Here is an 18092-nt window from a genome sequence, read left to right on the forward strand (position 1 = left end):
GCTATCAAAATCCTAAGTCTAATTAACCCCCCAAATTGACTGACAAAAGATCATTCCTTTTTTATGCTGCCTAACTGGTTGTATGTACGCTGGGCATGCAGTACCTAAGTCAGATGCTGCTTTGTTATAATTAGGGCAGCAAATTTTGTTTTCTGTTTGGTACTTGCTGTTACATATTGCATGTAATGTATGGCACTGTTAAGGGAAAAAAATTGGAGTCAAAGTGCCTGGAAAGTTAGGTCTGCTCTGTAGCACTGTGAGATTGTTGACATCTGCCGAGGTTGGAGAGCTCAGTAAGCAGGAAATGGGGTGTCACTCTGAGTGGTAGTTTACCATTATCCTGGCATCCTAATGAAGTGTCTGCAGTGCACAGAGCTTCTGGATGGCATCTTAACGCACGGCTAAGCAAAAGCACTTCTCTCCTTGTCACTGTCATCCATCTGCCTGCACCCTACTGTAGCCAATGGGATGGAACCATGCTACAATGTGCTATAAGCCATTTAGAGTTGCACATTGCATAATCAGTCCCATCAAATATGTAAAAAATGGCTATTATTGGTTATTTCCCTCAAACTCTGGCACCTGGAGTTTGATACATTAAAGTTTAACTTTTCTAAGTGCTGTTTTTTCCTATTAATTCCACATATATTTTTGTTAAATGGGACCGAGTTGTGAACTCATTGTCTTGGTCTTGCTAATGGATCACAAAAGTTGTATGAATATTCATTACAAAAGCCACTTTATATCACATAGGATGATCTATCAATTGCCCATATAGAGAGGTTTCACACAATTCTCATTTTCTTTTGCAACATCTATTTCTGAGGCATGAATAAAAAGTAAAATCAATTCAGATCACAAATTGGTTATTTTCCTTATAGCAAACATTAGTTAGTTTGAACACTTCTTATAGATTTTTTCTTAAAACAAGAAAATATTTTACAATGTATCTGCACGAGATGATTGCCACAGTGTACTGCAAGTGATTAAAATTGGGACTTTCATGCTGTATACAGTAACATTAAAATATCCTGACATTAGAAGTGACACAATTTATCTATATATTTGTACATAAAAGTCTGTGTATTTCAGCCAGCATGACTTCCAGAATATGAAGACTTACCAAATGAAAGGAGAGTTTGGGGCAGTTGACATCTCTGGGGAAAAAAAAAAAAAATCAAGCCAACAGAGCACTCTCTTTTAAGCAAGTTTTCATTCCCTGATAACACCAAAGCTATCAAGGACTGGGGTTAAGCATTGTGTGACACGGCAAGCTTCTAAAATGGGCAAGAGCAAGATGAATTGGCTAAGTCGGGTGTTTATTTATACAAACAAGAGGGCAGAACATAATTTAGTTGCATCAGGAATTTTTCACAGACATTAAAACTATAGCAAACATAACAGCGGGGATGCTTGCACAGCAGCACAGTGGGGAAGCTCACAGAGCGTCTGCCCACACTACGGCTGGCTGTAGCCAGCGCCATAAGTCTCACAATTTCATTAGCACTCGAAAATCCACCTCCACCACTCAGCTCCGATTAAAACAAAACAACAAAAAAAAATGAAATAAATGAAATAAACAAACCAAAAAAGCCCCAGACAAGACCTGTCTTTCTCTCGGCAGCTGAATCAGTCACAAATTGTTGGAAAAACTCTTGGCAGGCAGATTTTGCTGTAGCAACAGTGTGTGACGTTTTAACCACAGCAGAAATCTAATTCAAAAAGAAACAAAACAAGGTGAGAAGAGCTGTGTAAGAAAATCAGAGGAAACCATGCCTAAAAAACAACAACAAAACAGATTAGGTGGCAGATCAATAGTTTGATATTTTATGCAGAACCATAAATCACTGTTTTTTCCAGCAGTTCAGCTGTGAGGCTCGAGATCATAAAAAGAAACCGTGGCTCGTGATAAAATTAGGCATTAACGTGAGCCATAAATGCCATTTAACATTAAACATGCACAAGCCACTGAAATGCCTGGTAAAGGGAAATGGGCGCTATAGTAAAACTACACAGTCAGTCGGACATGAATAATGCAGCAGGTCTGAGGAGGGTCACAGGTCAGACTCCAGTACCTTACAAAATAATGAATGCATGTCAGGTTAGAGACATACATCCCTTCCTAGCAAACGTGAGTTATTGGAGATAAACCCTGGACTTCCTGTTCTGAAACAAAGTGGCTTGTTGTAAACATCTACGTCCATTTAAAATTAATGATTAAAAGAAAGATTCGGTGGGATTTGCTTAAGTATTCTTTATGGACAAGAATGCTAAAGGTTACTTTCTTCATTCATTTCTACCCAGCCACTGTTAATGTTACAGACACATCATGTTTTCCTCTGTGCTCAAATGTTTATCCAAAGCTCATTTACAAAAGAGCTTATATAATATTAAGTAGGGTTTTTTTTCAATGCATTCTTCATTTAAATATAAACAAGAGAGCACCTCCACAGTTTTGCTCCGTTAAAGGGAGCCAGTGCTATTTTTAAAAGCATAACCCAAATTCTATATATATGTTCTATGAAAATATTCCATGGAAAACCATCTGCAATTTGCTTCAGAGTATCCTGCTGAAATTATCACCTACGTCTTCTGTATTTTAACAAAAAAACAAAACAAAACAAAACAAAAAAACCCAAAAAAACCCCACCACAAAAGGGATTAACCATGCTTTCAGTCTTTATTTGATATATGTGATTATGACAACGCTTTTCCTTCAGAAATCTTCACAGAGAAAGGAGAGTCTACCTTTACAAAATGGGCATCTTTTCCCCAGATTTTCACCAATACTTGCAAGGAAAAGAGTATAATGAAAAATAATATTGTTTCGTTTTATCAAAACAGGTCTGCTTCATTATCTAGGCTTAGCTGGAGAATTTAACAGCTGTTCAGAGTGTTTTCCTTCCGTTGCACCCTGTTCAGAACATAGCACAAGGACCGGGGGTACCTTCTCCACAACTATTTGTACAAACCCTTGTTTAAGGATTTCCTCCCTCTGTTTGAGCATGGTAAAAAGAAAAAACCTCCAAAAAAAATTTTCAAAAATCTTACTACTTACTGAAAGGGGAAAATTTCTAGGAAAGTGGAACTCAAGGCTTTACAGAAATAAAGCAAATACATAGGTATTGCAAATGAAACATAAGATCTTGCATCTGATCTGTTAAATATTCCATCAACAAGGTCAAGAGTAAAGACAAGCCCAGCCACAAAAACTGAGGCGAGAGTAAGCTTTAATAAAAAAAATGAACAGTTTATCCTCTTCAGCTTCTCAAGTGGAAAAACAAATTCTTTTATACTAGAGAAAAATCAAGCGTGTATATAGCATTTAAAAAACTTCACCAATATCAACCATTTTAATGAAAGAGTACCCAATATTTTCATGGAACTATAAAAGGGAGCGAGACTAAGTGTTACGGCAAAAAGCCTGGGCTCAGCAGCTTTGTGTGGGAAATGGTGAAATGTGACTGTGATTTATAATGAGAAAAGGTATCTACAACATACAATTTTCTACCTAGCTGCAAATAATAATTCATAGTGATGTCCCTTCCAGATAAAATACCTTTGCAATGTAGGACTCATGTGGTAAAATGATCATGATAAATGTCAGACCAGTGCAGGTAACGGCTTTACAAACCATTAAGATTAGCTGGCTCTTTTTTTTTGATGATAACAGTAACCATGCTGTGACTCTATGTGGTAATAATATCTCAGTACTGATAAATGCCAGAGCCAGGCAGAGGTGTTTATCATTCCCAGTTCAGAAATGCTGACTAAAGTTACCACATGTTGCCTGTTTTTTCTTCTTTTACAATAGACTAACAATTAACAAACAGACCGATTCACAGAATAATTTTATGCACAATTTCTGCATTCTTTGTGCTTTAGTGCCTGCCCAAATATCTCCTCTCCTGCACACCAGTACTGATGACTTTGGTACAGTAAGCCCTAAAACAAAGCTTTCTACCCTCGCCATTCTCTCAATAAATAATTTATTTGTAAATTACTAGCACAATTTTTAGTTTGTTTCTTTTACAAATGCACCTGATAAGGAAGTGTAGCCTCTGTAAGGCTGTTTCTGTGGGGAAGGTGGTTACCAAGCTGATTATCTGTGTTAATCAACACAGAGCAGAGACACTTCCTTCAAGAGAGCACGATAAAGCTTTACTGTATGGCAGTTCCTTGCAAATATTCTCCAAGGACAAACAGTGAGCCTTTCCTTCCACTGAGTCTTTCCCTACCTCACTGTTTCAGTTCCACAGAAGTCCATGGAATTATCAGGAGAAAATAGAATTAGGAAATAAACTAGTTGAGAAGCTTTTTTCAAGAAGTTGCAGCACAGCCAGGGCAGCCTCAATCTAAATGCGACTGATCTAGTAAGGTCACAGCATGTCTTAGTGTACCCAAAGTGGGGCAGGGGGCTGGGGAAGGGGCTGGGGGTGTTGGCCTAGGGAGGAGGGGGCTCAAGAGGACACCTTATTGTTCTCTACAACTACCTGACATGAGGTTGTAGCGAGATGGGGTCGGTCTCTTCTCCCAAGTGACAGGACAAGAGGGAACGGCCTCAAGTTGCACCAGGGGAGGTTTAGGTTGGAGACTGGGAAAAATTTCTTCACTGAAAGAGTTGTCAAGCCCTGGAACAGGCTGCCCAGGGAAGTGGTGTAATCACCATTCCTGGAGGTATTTAAAAGACATGTAGATGTGTTGCTTGGGGACATAGTTTAGGGGTGGACGCGGCAGTGTTGGGCTCATGGTTGGACTCAATGATCTTAAAGGTCTTCCCCAACCCAAGCAAGCCTGTGATTCTGTGTACGCACACCAAGCAGCAGAAATAAAAAGCCCACAGGATTTGTACCCCCTTCCAACAATCAATTCACTTCTGCAAATTTCATATCATTTTAATTTGTAGCTTCCGCCATATTTCCACTAGACAGATTATCCATAGAGCAAAAATGAACAGTACTAATGGCTTGGGGCAGAAAACACCAAGGGATGTCTGGGTTGCAAGACTGGGGGAGTTTGTGCTGCTCAGAGGTCAAATTAAAACAAGAGTAAAATACACAGAAAGCGTGTTCTTCATTTCTGTTTAACTTCATTATCACTGTTGTCAATTGCATAGCTTCCTATAGAATAAATCCATATAAAAGTTTGGCATTTTTTACTGGAAAATAATACCTATGCATTGACTACACTGAGCTCTTGTCTTTCATATCTAATTAGATGCTCACATTATAAACAATAAAGGTCTATACATCCATATCTGTGTGTATGAAGTATTAATCAGGAATTAGGAATACATGCTGAGGAAGGAATATTATGCTAGTAATTTTAATTTTAAAATTCAGCTCAGTCACAGGAAATTTTTGGTTGAAACTTTTTTTTGATGAAATATTTGAATCGAGACACTAATCACCATGTATGCTTATGCAGCACCTACTGCAACTGGGATTCAATCCTGATTGAGATCTCTGGGTGACAGGGTAATATGAATATTAAAAAGAAACATATACAAAGAATGATAGGTGATAATTAAATCATAGATTATAAGATCAGAAAAGTATTCTCAGGTTATCTAGGGCATGTAACATGCAAGATGTTTTCCCTACTTCAGACCCACTGGCACCTTATCTAATCTGTTCCTAAATGAAAGCACAATTGCACATGACTTTGCCTTAGTTGCAACATCTTATACAAATCGATGAAAATAACAGTCAAACCTTTCTTAAGAAAATATGAATGGTGCTAAAACAGGAAGGTATATCTTAACAAAAAAGATAGCAAAGTTCTTATCACCTCAAAAGATAGATTAAAGCCCTTAGTACTGCATTTTTTATTACTAATCATGTTTGAACTACAATTTTTTTCTTGCAGAAATTGCAGTTTTGAGATGCTGCAGGTATTAGAAAATAGCTACCGTGAAGTAGTTTCTTGAAATAACTGATCACCAGAAAACACGACTAAAAAGAACAGCAAATCATTTTACATTTCCAAACATAGTGGGATGTAACGTTAAGGATACAGATCCATAAATACAGCTGATTTAATTATGATGACAAAAAAAGGGACAAGGACTACCTGGGAAATGCATCCATCACCGAAGCTGCATCATTGGACAAATGTAATTCCAAAGTGGGAGTCCATTTAAGACGTGGGTCCCTTACTACTGGGAGATACTTTAGCTTAGGATGATGGTCTAAAAGTCTAATAAAATAAATGAAAATCATAAGAATATAATTCTGTGAACCAGGAAATGCTTAGTGAAGATTAAGAGAGAATTTTAAATTCTTGTAAATTACACTTGCTCTCTATTAAGGTAACAGAAGGTATGATATGTTCTGGTTTTAACCATATATTAATGATGGCTCTCCTTGTTAAGGTACCAGATACAGTACTGGGCAAAGGGATGTCCTAACATGGCACTCCAGGGGTTATTTTCTCTTTTTTTTTCACCCCCTTAGAAATCCAGGACAACGCCACTCGCATCAAATCCATAAGGAGCCTGGTAGAAAAGCTCCCTAGACCAAACTATGACACGATGAAAATGCTTTTTGAACATCTAAAGAAGTAAGTAGAACTGTGGTACTAACAGATCAATACTTTTTAAAGGACTCAGTGTGTGGTGTCCTAATCCTATTGGAAATGTCATCCAAAATATCAAAGATAATTATGTTCCTTGGCAAAACTAAGCATGATTTATGATATCTATGTATACCCTATCCTGGCTCAAGAAATCAGTATGTCTAAGCAAAAGCCAAAAGTTTTTCTCTACTAGAAAGCAAAACAGTTCTGTTTCCTTTGATGCACTCAAACACGTCAGGGTTACTATGCTACAGGTATATTTCTCCAGCAAGAGACACTTGGACCACCACGTTTTCACCGCTGAGATCCCTGCTTTTCGATCTTCTTTACTGATCTTGTGATATGCTGAGGCACATAATGGTAGAAATAACCTCACCGAAGAAAATACGTTAGGAGCTCTCGTACCTCACAAGGAAGTTTGTGACAACACAGAACATCTAAGAAACACTGAGGAGTGATTTTGAAGTGCATCCTTGTGGTATCTCAGCAATGTTAGGAGAGCAGAGGCAGAAAAATGACACTCTGAGGCCCGACCTTATCGTTCCTCTGTGCTTTTGGAACTCATTGAGTTCTGTTTGCCAGAGATGGCAGCCCTAAAAGTCAGCCCAGGATGTCATTTGTACCTTGGGTTTTCTTCTCATGTTCCATGACATTGACAGTACAAATACCCATAGACCATGTGCTCAGAACCAAGTTGCAGCTGTTTGACAAGAAGTGCCAGACCTCAAGACAGGGGCACAGGAAGGGCAGGGTCCTGTTCCTTCATCCCTGTCCTGCTGCTGGGACTAACCAGTGCCGTTTGGCACGGTCAATTTTCAGCCGGACTACCCTTAACACTGAATGGACTAAGCAAGATCGAGGGCCCCACGGAGGCCCTGTGCACAGAGGAGTATTTCATCCTAGGAATGATAGAATGACCCCAGTGAGTGAGTAATAAAGACTCCGAATAAAAGACTACTCTGAGCTTATAATGAATGATGCATTTATACTGATAATTTCTGCTGCATTCTCCTGGCCTGTATGTGTAAGAGATGAAGATCCTTTATCTTGTTTTGCAGCTTCCAGCTGAAACTGCAAAATGAAGTCCATACAGTTGTAGGAATTTCCCCATTTCATTAAGCATGGAAGGATTTTAAGCAGTCCATAAAATGACTGAGTTTGGCCTTGCAGAAAAAGAGTTTTCTGTGTATTCATCTGATGTGCTATGTGCACATGTTCTCTCCTTCAGCAGGTTATCTAGAGAAGGATGATAATTTATTACTGTCAATGGAAGAATAATAAGGGGAAATTATTTCCCGGGAAGAACCCGAGTGCAAGAAGTGGGTACATGCTGTCAGCACAGATATGCCATATTCAAAATTTACTGCACCATATGCGGCATTGATCCTAACTTGAAAAAAGTTTTGCTACCATGTCTTAGGGGAGAGATATCAGGTATACACAATAAGTCTTTGATCTCATAGTTAAATCACTTGATTGAGACTCAGGAGACGTGGGTTCAGTTCTCGGCTTTGACTGGATGTTCTAGGTGACCTTGGGTAAATCACTTAATCTCTCTGTGCCTTGGTTCCTTGTTTACAAAATGATGATAATACTTCCTTTGTCTGCCTTGGCTTTTTAGAACATAATCTGTTTGGGACAGGAATTGTTTCCTGCTGTGTATGTGTAGAATAACTGGCAAAACTGGACCAAGACTGGTGGGTTGTTGGAGAAAAGAAAATGAAAAGGAAAAAAACTCACGCTAACATACAGACAATAAAATACCAATACTTTGGAAAGCATTGGTACGCAATACTGGGCTGGAGGACAACTCTATAGATACAGTACTACCTACATAAGCACGTGCTCTTACCTGGGTATCCCTGCAGAAGGCTTGGTGAAGCTAGAAGCTATGCTGGCACAATGTAGTGGCACGGCAGGATGGAAGGCAGGAAGATGGGATATTTGAACCATTTGGGGATCTGAGCATTATGGGAGCAATTGTCTGAGTCTCTCTGAAGGTCAGCCTTCTCTGCCACACAAACCCATCCTCAGGGAAGGACAGGGGGATTCCATAAGCTTTGTTCCATTGATACAGAAGCAGCAGTAGACTAGATACTGAAAACACAAAAAAAGAAACAGATAAAACCTGGTATGTTCTCTTGAACTTGTCAACACAAAAGACAGGGGCCAGTCCGCATGGCCTCATGGCTGCATAAATGAGACTAAGGAAGCATAAATACGTTTTTAGTGATGACATTATGTTTATATTAAGTAAATACAGGCAATGTGTGTTTGTTTAAATCAACCTAGGAAATAAGACTGGTTTGCAGAGGTTACAAAACACGGAATTATATCACTTTTAGAAATACTTTTCAGAAGAGGGGTGCCAATGTGCATGATGTGCCAACCTCACTACTGACTTGCACATTGCAGCATCCTCTTCAATCACAATGTTTTCTCAGCGTAAATCACAGCAGCTTCAAAAGTTTCCAATTAGTTGAAAAAAAAATAAGAAAACTGGTTTGATTTGAGGTATATTACTGCAATTTCTGTATTTGCTGGTGGAGCTGGCTGTTCTTGCACAATATTGAACTGGGCTTCAAGGGGTTTCTAGTGGGGAGAAGCTGAAGGACCACAGTTATGCTGTTTCTGTGTCATTCCCCTTTCTCCTACACCTTTCTTTCCCCTCTGTCAGACAAATACAACAGGAACAAGGCTATGCAGACCTGGGCCGTGGGACTGTGTAAGCCTGTGACTTTGTACAGCACGTGAGAGCATACATCTCAGTGACATGGAGGAGCTCAGCACGAGAATCCAACCTTTGCCCAGCAGGCTGTGCTTATCCTAAATCACTGACAGCAGTGAGGCTGCACGATGGTTTTGTTCTGCAGTGATCCAGTCTGCAAGAGTAGGTTCAGATCAAGCACAAATAACAATGTGAAACGCACTGCAGAAGGGTCCTCCTTTAGAAACCCAGACGAAGCAGCTGATGAGAGAATCTGCGAGAAAGGCCTGGCAGCAGGGATTAACACCAGTGCCATATATCTTTCTTAAACCGAGACCTCTGAAGTTGCAAGAAGTCACAGTACAGTGTGTGAAGCCCACAGGAGGGGGATTAAAAGCAAAGCTTGAGGTTGCAGTACCTGTTCTTTTAAATTTTTTTGCACATGATGGGAAAAAAACCAACCCAGCAATGTCCCCTGTTCATCTTTGCATGAAATTTATTCTACTCATAAGCAGAAGACACAAAATATGGGGCCAAACAGACATATCACATAGGTCTTGTCAGTCAATACCATAAAAAAATATTTTACTAGGACTCATACTGACAATAATTGAGCACAGCTACTGTTAGGTTATTCATACTTCTTCCTGAAGATAAGCAGATCAAACAATTATATTCTACACACAGAAAAAACAACAAACCCCAACCTGAGTAGGGATTTTCCCAAATAAAGGGCTACAGAAAACCACCTGTTCTATTTGAACATGTTTAGAGAATAGTTGCTTGCTACATAAATCACGTATACTGCTGTCCCATACGTTTGTGAAAACAGCATCCCAGTTCCCCAGGACTCCACTCTTTTCTGTTGTTTATCCACAAGCAAATTTTACTGCCAAACCGAGTGAGCTAATTGTGGGTACCAGATGAAACCAATATACCTTTCTGGTCCTGTTTTGCAGGCATACGCAGGACATCAAATGATGCAGAAACCTCGTATTGGCTCTCTGCACAACCAATGCTTATCTGATAAATCATTATTTGTACCCAGTAATTTACTCGCAGAACTATAATTCAAGTGAGGCAGAAGGAGCATTTCAGCCTTTAAGGATCCCACAGTATTTTATGATCAGTACCTAACCTGCTTTCACAGCAGCATCTACAGGCAGCTCTTTCACACCCGTCAGGAAACTGAGGCACAAGGAGTATAAATGACTTAAAGACTTGGCATAAACCAGCAATACAATCTAAAAAGTGGATGGTTTCTTTTGTTTGCATAAAAGCATCTCCAGTGACCACAAAAGACTCTTTCCTCCCTAAATGCAAAATGCAGCAGGGGAGAGGAGCACCCCGGCTGGGTCCTCTGCTCCACGCTCCGAGCTGGTGAGGGCGGACGCAGCTCTGCTCCAGAAGCCATGTGCCTGCATTATACAGCGCTGTGCCTGAGCTAATAAGCTGTGCTTATTAATGTTAAATTAATGAATCTCAGCCTGCTCTGCTTATTAGGTAGAGCTCCGTGCCACCGCAAGGCAGCTCTGCAACTCCCAGACCCGAGCTGTCTCACATCTGACCAGGCTGGAGCGCAGGGCAGCCAAGCTCAGCCTGCCGTTACCCATCCGTGTAGACACCCCTGTGAAGGGATGTATTACAGACAAAACCCCTCTCCTTGCTGCTTATTTTCCTGCACAAAGGCAGGATAACGCGTGTTATTTACAAAAGTATAAAATGGATGTTGAAATAATTAAACGGGAAGACAGAGGCCAGCCTGACACTACCATCCCTCTCCCTTACGTGGAAAGCACTGAACCCAGATGCCCAACTGTGGAAGATATTCTTCCAGCAGCAGCATCTGCCTCCTTGGCAGGCACTTCAGGCAAGTTGTCTGGGGAGCTCTGCAGTTGCCTCTTGGTTTATCACGTGGATCTGTTACTGTGGCCTATCTGGCTGCCTTGTCCGGGCAGAAGCCAATTCCTTTTGATTCACCTTTGAATCCAAGAAAGTCCATCTATTGTGCTCCGTCTTTCCTGTACTGTATATAGCACAGCAAGACATTTTCAGATGCCATCCAGGCTTTCTGCCCTTTCAGAGAGAGAATGATTATTTTCTTTCTGATTGCCTTCCCCCCTCCCCAAATTCTTCATTCTTACTAGTATTGTTTACAACAATTTCACTGGAAAGAATCTCCTTGTCAAGAGCGGAACTTTTCATCTAAGAGGAACCAACTAATATTAATATATTAACTAACAAAAGTCATAGGTGTTCATGCTTTAGTTGTCTCGAAAAATAACCCCCCCTCGTTCTATGAACAAAGAAAAGCATCCAGCCTTGACAAATGGAACACTCACCCGCCCCCCCCCTCAAACCTTGCAGCATGTAGCAGCTACATTCTGAAAAGCATAGGCTTTGGCAAATCACATGTGACTACCTATTAAAGATTAAAAACAGAAAAAGAAAAAGCAAAAAGAGAAAAAAGGAAAAGGAAAAAAAAAGGAAAATGAAAAGGAAAAAAAAAAAGGAAAATGAAAAGGGAATAAGGAAAAGGAAAAGGAAAAAAAGAAAAAGAAAAGAAAAAGAAATCATCCTAGACAGAAGCCCACGGTAGCCCACACACCAGGACACGATGACAAGGTGATGACAAGTCCAGCAGCAGTACCCAGAATTCTGAGGGAAAATCAGAAAATAAAGTTTAAGTATGGCATCTAGTAATACTAAACAGGGGATTTCTGCAAACTTTTCTTTTTTTCTTTTTTTCTTTTTTTTTTTTTTAAGTTAGTGAAGGAAAGATGTAGCAAACATATGTGATTTTTTGCTTACTAAACTATGAGTCATATCAGCAGTTTCAGGCAGGCTTACATATTAAATCTAGGCTCAGAAGAACCATTTTCTCACACAGTAGAAAAACAGACTACTTTAAGAGCTCTTAAAGCTTTTTACTAAGAAAAAGAAGAAAAATAAAGGTAAAAGTTAGTGAAAAGAAAATAATAGTCCCCAGAATGGAAGGACTAGACAACAAATCTCTGGGAAACCTCAGAGAACCTGTGGGAGACCTACAGCCCAGTGTCAGGTGGGCATTTAATTTTTCCTTCAGGAATGTGCAGAAGCACAGAAGCCCTTAACTGAAGGCACAAGAAAGACTGTTGAAAATATTTCCTGAATCAAGACCTTTCTTTCTAATCAGGCAACTCATGAGCAGCTCTTGCCCTTCAGCCAGGGGACAGCAGCAGGGAGAAAAGCTTAGCCTTACTCCTGCAAGCTTTGGGAGCAGCTGCTGGAAATGTGAGGTGGAGAAATGTCCTCTTGCACCAGAAGGATGAGTAGGTGACTGGCCAAGGACATAAAAGACTCAGGCATCTATGACTAGAATTTTAAGATTTACATGAAATGAATTAATCACTTTCTAGCTTGAGAAGGGCAAATATATATTGAGACACGCTCTTGCACATGTGATTTTGACTGTTTCAGCTATAGAAGAGTTTCAGAAAGGAGCTGGAGTAATGCCAGGACTCGTCCCATTTACCATAGCTTGCCAGGGCTCATTTTGGGGGAAGGAGAAGAGTGAAACCCCTTTTCTCTCTGCTAAGTACACATCGGTTTACTTGTAAACTGGTGGACACAAGAAATGTGTGGCAGGCACAAGAGTGCACAGGACAGGATTAATAATAGCTTTTGGATTACAGGCAAACCCAGAAATCTGGTCTTTCAGAAGCACCTTTATGCTTTTTTATTTTATTCACTTTGGCGTGGGGGCAACCTGCTACCAAGGCTTTTGCAATCATGCCTAGTCCTTCTTTTTACAGAATAAGAGTTTTCAAAGTTCACCTCTTCCCCAAAGAATACCTTACACCTTAGGGTTTTTTAACAAGAATAATGATGAATAATCAAAACCACATTTTTACCTGTGTTTCCATATATATTTCCTATTTCCGCAAATGTATTTAAAAATATAAACCCTGATTTTCATAACAGTCAGGCAAGTAATTACACTTGGTACTTTTCAATGCGACCAAGCTTCAAAATGTACTGAACTGGTGTAAAAGCAAATAACAGAATGATAAAAATAATTAACATAGTTTTAATTTAAATATTTATGATACGGTTGACTGTGGCTGCACGGCACTATTGTGCTAGGTGCAGTACACAAATACACACAGACAGAGCCCCTGTTTCAAAGAACTCCTATTGTTCATCCCGCATTACTCCATATCAAGTGATCTCAAAAAAGCTTTTCAAACATTAATTAAATCTCCTAACTTCCTTTTCAGGTCAGTAAGTTTTATTATTCTAGTTGCGTAGCTGGAGAAAGTGAGAAATGAAGAGGGTAAGGTACTTGCCCACGATGACACAGAGAACACTTCTCACTTCCACTCTCCACTTCCTTCCCAATCCCCCACACCGAGCCCCCCCGGCCTTTGAAGGCTCCTCCATGTGCATATGGGCGCTGTGGGCGTACGTGTGCATATGGGCAGCACATCTCAGGGAAGGCCAGTTACTGCTAAGTACTCTTCAGTTAATCAGGACCATGTGAGAGTCCTGCTTCTAGTTTGCACTCGCATAAGCTTCGGCAAAATATTGCTGGCAGAGTTAATTTATGTGATTTTGTAACCTCTTAGTATTGCTCGGGGTTAGTGTTCTTTTCAACTCAAATGTTTTTTTGCTGATGAAAATTAAGAATGCTCAATTCATTACAAAATGGCTTTTTTTGGTCCAGTCCCCCCCCTTTTTTGGTTTGTTTCTTTTTCCCCCCTATTTTGGGAGATTGGGTTGTAACACCTTAAAGTCCAGGATCAGGTCATCAAAGGGTAAATTGCAATGCTTTTCATGGTTCTGACTAAATATATGGGGGTTTTTTCTCAAAATAAGGCTGTAAAATAAATAGTAGGCTTGAAGTTTCTTGAGATATTCATTGGAACTAAAAAAAAAAAAACCAAAACAAAAAAGACTTTAACGCGAAAATGTCAGTGTTCTCTGCAAAATAATTAATATAACACAATGGGATCTATTCTACTATTGATTGAAGGGGAATTTATGCAGGTAATTCATTAAGGCTAGTGGGAGTTTGGCATGTAAATCCCCCAGCACTTTGATGGGAAAACAGACCCTGATTATTTTCTATTTTTTTATAAGCTATAATATACGTACTTTTCAGTGGAAATACGTAAAAAGAAAAAGCAAATACCTGTACAACTAGGGCAATGGATGGCCCTACTCTGTGAGACTTCTGAAATTACATTAGATCAAATCATTTTTCACACATTGCAAAAGAAGCAACAACCATTTCAATCACCATGTTAAAGAGAATCAATACATTTTTTGCTTCCAGAGAATGGGTTTTTTACATTCCAACATTTGCAGGTTATCATCTACATACATCTCTTTCTGTGGTCAAGTGCATGATTAGTACCTCTGACAGGGTATTGGCCATTTTCTTATGAAGATCTACAAATTCTTGTAAATAAAAACTGATCTGAAAAAAAAAAAAAATGAAGAGCAAATCTGTGGACTGGAATGCACCCTACTTGTAATGGGAACAAAAAGCTGGCAATGAAATATAAACCTAAATCACAGCAGAATGACCTACTTTAAGGCATTTGCCAAAGAGACAGTGTTTTAGACAGCTCCTCTGAAGTAGCGTCTTTATGTCTATGCCATCTGCAGATTTATTATTGTGCTTTAGGAAAAAAAAAAAAAAAAAACCAAAAAAAACCAACCACGGAAAGAAAAAACCTACAGTATGGCTGAACAAAACTCAGCTTCATCTATAGGAAAGATTCCAGTACTGTGGGCACCACACCTACTGATGTGGTCCAAGTTTTTTCTTTAGAGGCACCTAATTAAGAAACCCTGACTCATTTACATGGATACGTTTGATCTAAATTACACTCCAAACCACACCAAATTAGGAGCATCTGTGAATGCGAAGTGTTTGTTCCCAGTGACTGGTAGAATAGGGCCAGTTCTGGACGGCACATGTTCAAGTGACGAAAAATATTTCAGATGTAACATACTTCTGAGACCCACTTTTCCACTAATAATTCATAATGAGTTAAACCAGTATCTCTGCTTGAACAATCATTTCAGGCTGTGAAAAAAAATGTAATTTTACTTTTTAAAGGAAGAGGCGGGGGGGTTGGGAAGAGGGGTGGGCAACAACCTACTTTAGTTGTTGTCCCTGATAAAAGCGCATTAACAGAACCATTAGCCGCAATTTCAATCTGTGCAGGGCGTGTATTATCAGATATACGTTACTCCTAAAGCCTGGACTAAAGGCAAGTATCTATGAGTGATTAGTTGTTGTTCCCAGGCAAGGCCTTCTGCCTCTGTGTATAGTATTCCATCGTTAACCCACTGTGCCAGCTTTCCTAAGGAGTCTGGGAGCAGAGCAGGGTCTCAGCCCGACCAGGTGGTACCCTTCATGCTGCGTAACATGACAAATTCAGGACCACCAGATTTCAGAGCTTTTTCAGGCTACATTGCTAAGACAATCTGACTATGCCTGTTTGCATCCTAGAAAACCACTCCGTACAAAAACGGTTCCTGCAGCTGTTAGGGAACTTTTATCCCACTTTCCCATCTCCCAGAAACAGCAAGCACGGGGGGGGAGCTGCAGAAGCCACTGGTTGCTGCTTTGCTGCCTTGCAGTCTAAACTGACAAACTAAAAAAAAAACCAACCCAAAATAAAGCCTTTGTATCACTCTAATTTAAGCCATAGGAGCAGCCCGAGCATCGGGGAGTGCAAATCTGAATTCCACACCGGGTTTGCAATTCCCAGTCCGCTAGCGCAATTTGGCACAACCTTTGGATTTGGCCCATAGTGTTTGGCAGGCACCTTTTATTCTTCCCATCTTTTATACTTTGTGAATAGTCTAAGTTACATAATACTGGTGACAATTTGTTTATGGCAAGCATTAGAGTCACTGTTTTATGATTACATTCAAACTTTAAGCCACATTTTGACATCTAAGGATCATCTTGCGTTCTCATATATTATATACAATAAAGGTTTGTGTTCCAGTAAGGAGGGAGGGGGAGGAACTTTATAAATAACATGACTCCTTTTGTCTGAAGAGATTTTAATACATTTGTCTGATCTACTGTTTTTGCAGTAGCTAGAATATAATTTGAATATATTAATATTTTCAGCAACTGTGCTCAGGGAGCCCAGTTAATAACTTATGCATGGATATATAGATACACTTCAGACAGAGGTAATGTTTTTAGCCCTTATGTTGGTAATACTTAGAAACACACAATGAAAGAGCCTGTTCTTTCCTCCTCTTTGTTGTGGGCATGCATTGTGATGGTATGGAGCCAGTGTTCTTTCTGTTGTCTACACAGCCTGGATTCAATAAGCAGTTATATATGCATATTATGACAATGTGGTCAAGGAAAACAGATTTTTTTACTATACCTTCATGTGCCTGTACAGTATAAAATCTGGTATTTATTTTTCTTGTCCTCATTCAATATGTTAACAAAATCATAATTTGATACAGGTTATGTTCACTTTATAATTAAAATTATAGAGTTAGATGAAAATGCAGCAAGATGTTGCTGAATGGAAAATATTTATCTTTTCATACATTACGCATTATGGTGCAATGTAAAATCATAAATCTGTGGAGCGGCTAACTCCAGCCAAGCGCACAACAACTTGCCTCCTCCCCTGGTCCACAAGATGCAACCAGTTACCTCCTCTGAGCCGAGGGTTTCTACACCCATCTGAGCCCCTCTGTCAGACAGCACTGCCACAGCCTCTCCAGAGCTTTGTGGTCTTCCAGAAGAAGTCCCCTTGCCGTGGAGATGAGCCAAGAAATGGGAATTCGGAATGAAGTTCTGTATTTTTTACAGATCCCACCTTTTCTTTATTTTTTACTGTCCTCCAGCTCTCCTAGCGCCTTCATGGACAAAGTGCAAACTTTTTGCACTGTGTTTTCTGTGTCAGCACTAGACTCAGCCCTACCAAACCACCTCAGGATAACACCTCATCTGCCTTGAAACTGTTCCCACTTCCCAGATCATTGCCATTCACATTGCCAAGTCCAGGCCTTCACCAAACACTATCAGAAATCACAGAGATCCCAGAAGAGCCTAGCATATGTGACAACCCTAGAGCATATGGAAGTTTTTGAGTAAGTAAATTTTGCTGTGACCACCACTTTGTCTGTCTTCAAACTTCCAGTCCAGAGAGGGTTTTCAGCAGGGCTGTAGCAGTAGTAGTAGCAGGCAACTTCAGACCACCTCCTAGGACAACCCAGATACGTTTCCATATCTGGAAAACTGTCTCCTGAAAGTGTCATCAAGAGTAAATTTTCCATTCCGCTAGAGCATGCACCCCATGGAAGTCAATTGGGCTGCCATGGACTCACTGTCAGCCCCAAGATCTCTGTCTTGGGGCAAATTATAAATCTTGGTGAACGTTTTGAATATCACTTGACCACTAGGGCAAGGAACTGCTAAACCCTTCTGGGTTACATGCTAACAGATTTCCATTACTCTTTATATTAAATTTAATTTATACAGCTTAGCATCCTGAAACCCCAAGATTTGCTTCCTAAAGAGGCACTTTTGCAGTTTGTAATTCCATTTACAACCGTTCACTTAGGGTTTGACATTTTCTGCTGTAGGGGAAGAGCCATGCAGCACCTACAAAAAAAAGTGTCCTGAGTGTGGTCTTACCAGAAAGCGCAGTGTCAGTGCCCTTCTGGAACTCAAGGCAATGAAAAAAAAAAACCATCCACAAGGCATTTAAGCTTCCTCTCCAAGAGCAGCACACCTATGCATACCATCGACAAGCAAGGGCGTACAGGGACA

At 40.0% G+C, this 18092-nt stretch overlaps 1 protein-coding gene and 1 long non-coding RNA gene across 6 annotated transcripts in view; one reads left to right on the forward strand and one right to left on the reverse strand.

The window, feature by feature from the left end:
- Positions 1-18092, forward strand: part of ARHGAP15 (Rho GTPase activating protein 15) — a 333020-nt gene that overhangs the window by 302166 nt on the left and 12762 nt on the right. For 3 of the 4 annotated variants that reach the window (XM_056350341.1, XM_056350339.1, XM_056350340.1), the window contains one exon: positions 6456-6561. The exons of the other annotated variant lie outside the window; for it this stretch is intronic. In XM_056350341.1, coding sequence (XP_056206316.1) covers positions 6456-6561 — 106 coding nt within the window. The remainder of the gene's footprint in view (positions 1-6455; positions 6562-18092) is intronic. 4 annotated transcript variants of the gene reach the window in all.
- The window catches only part of LOC130154339 (uncharacterized), a 138797-nt gene that overhangs the window by 17279 nt on the left and 103426 nt on the right, over positions 1-18092 (reverse strand). The window contains exons 2-3 of one of the 2 annotated variants that reach the window (XR_008823703.1): positions 8429-8673; positions 1-1712 (exon numbers count right to left, since the gene is read on the reverse strand). The exon at positions 1-1712 is cut by the window's left edge and continues 336 nt beyond it. This is a non-coding gene — a long non-coding RNA (uncharacterized LOC130154339). Of the gene's footprint in view, positions 4428-8428; positions 8674-18092 lie in introns of those variants that run through there. The other variant, XR_008823704.1, reaches the window with a different exon arrangement.

Source organism: Falco biarmicus, chromosome 8 (assembly GCF_023638135.1).
Source record: "Falco biarmicus isolate bFalBia1 chromosome 8, bFalBia1.pri, whole genome shotgun sequence".
Lineage (NCBI taxonomy): Eukaryota > Metazoa > Chordata > Aves > Falconiformes > Falconidae > Falco > Falco biarmicus.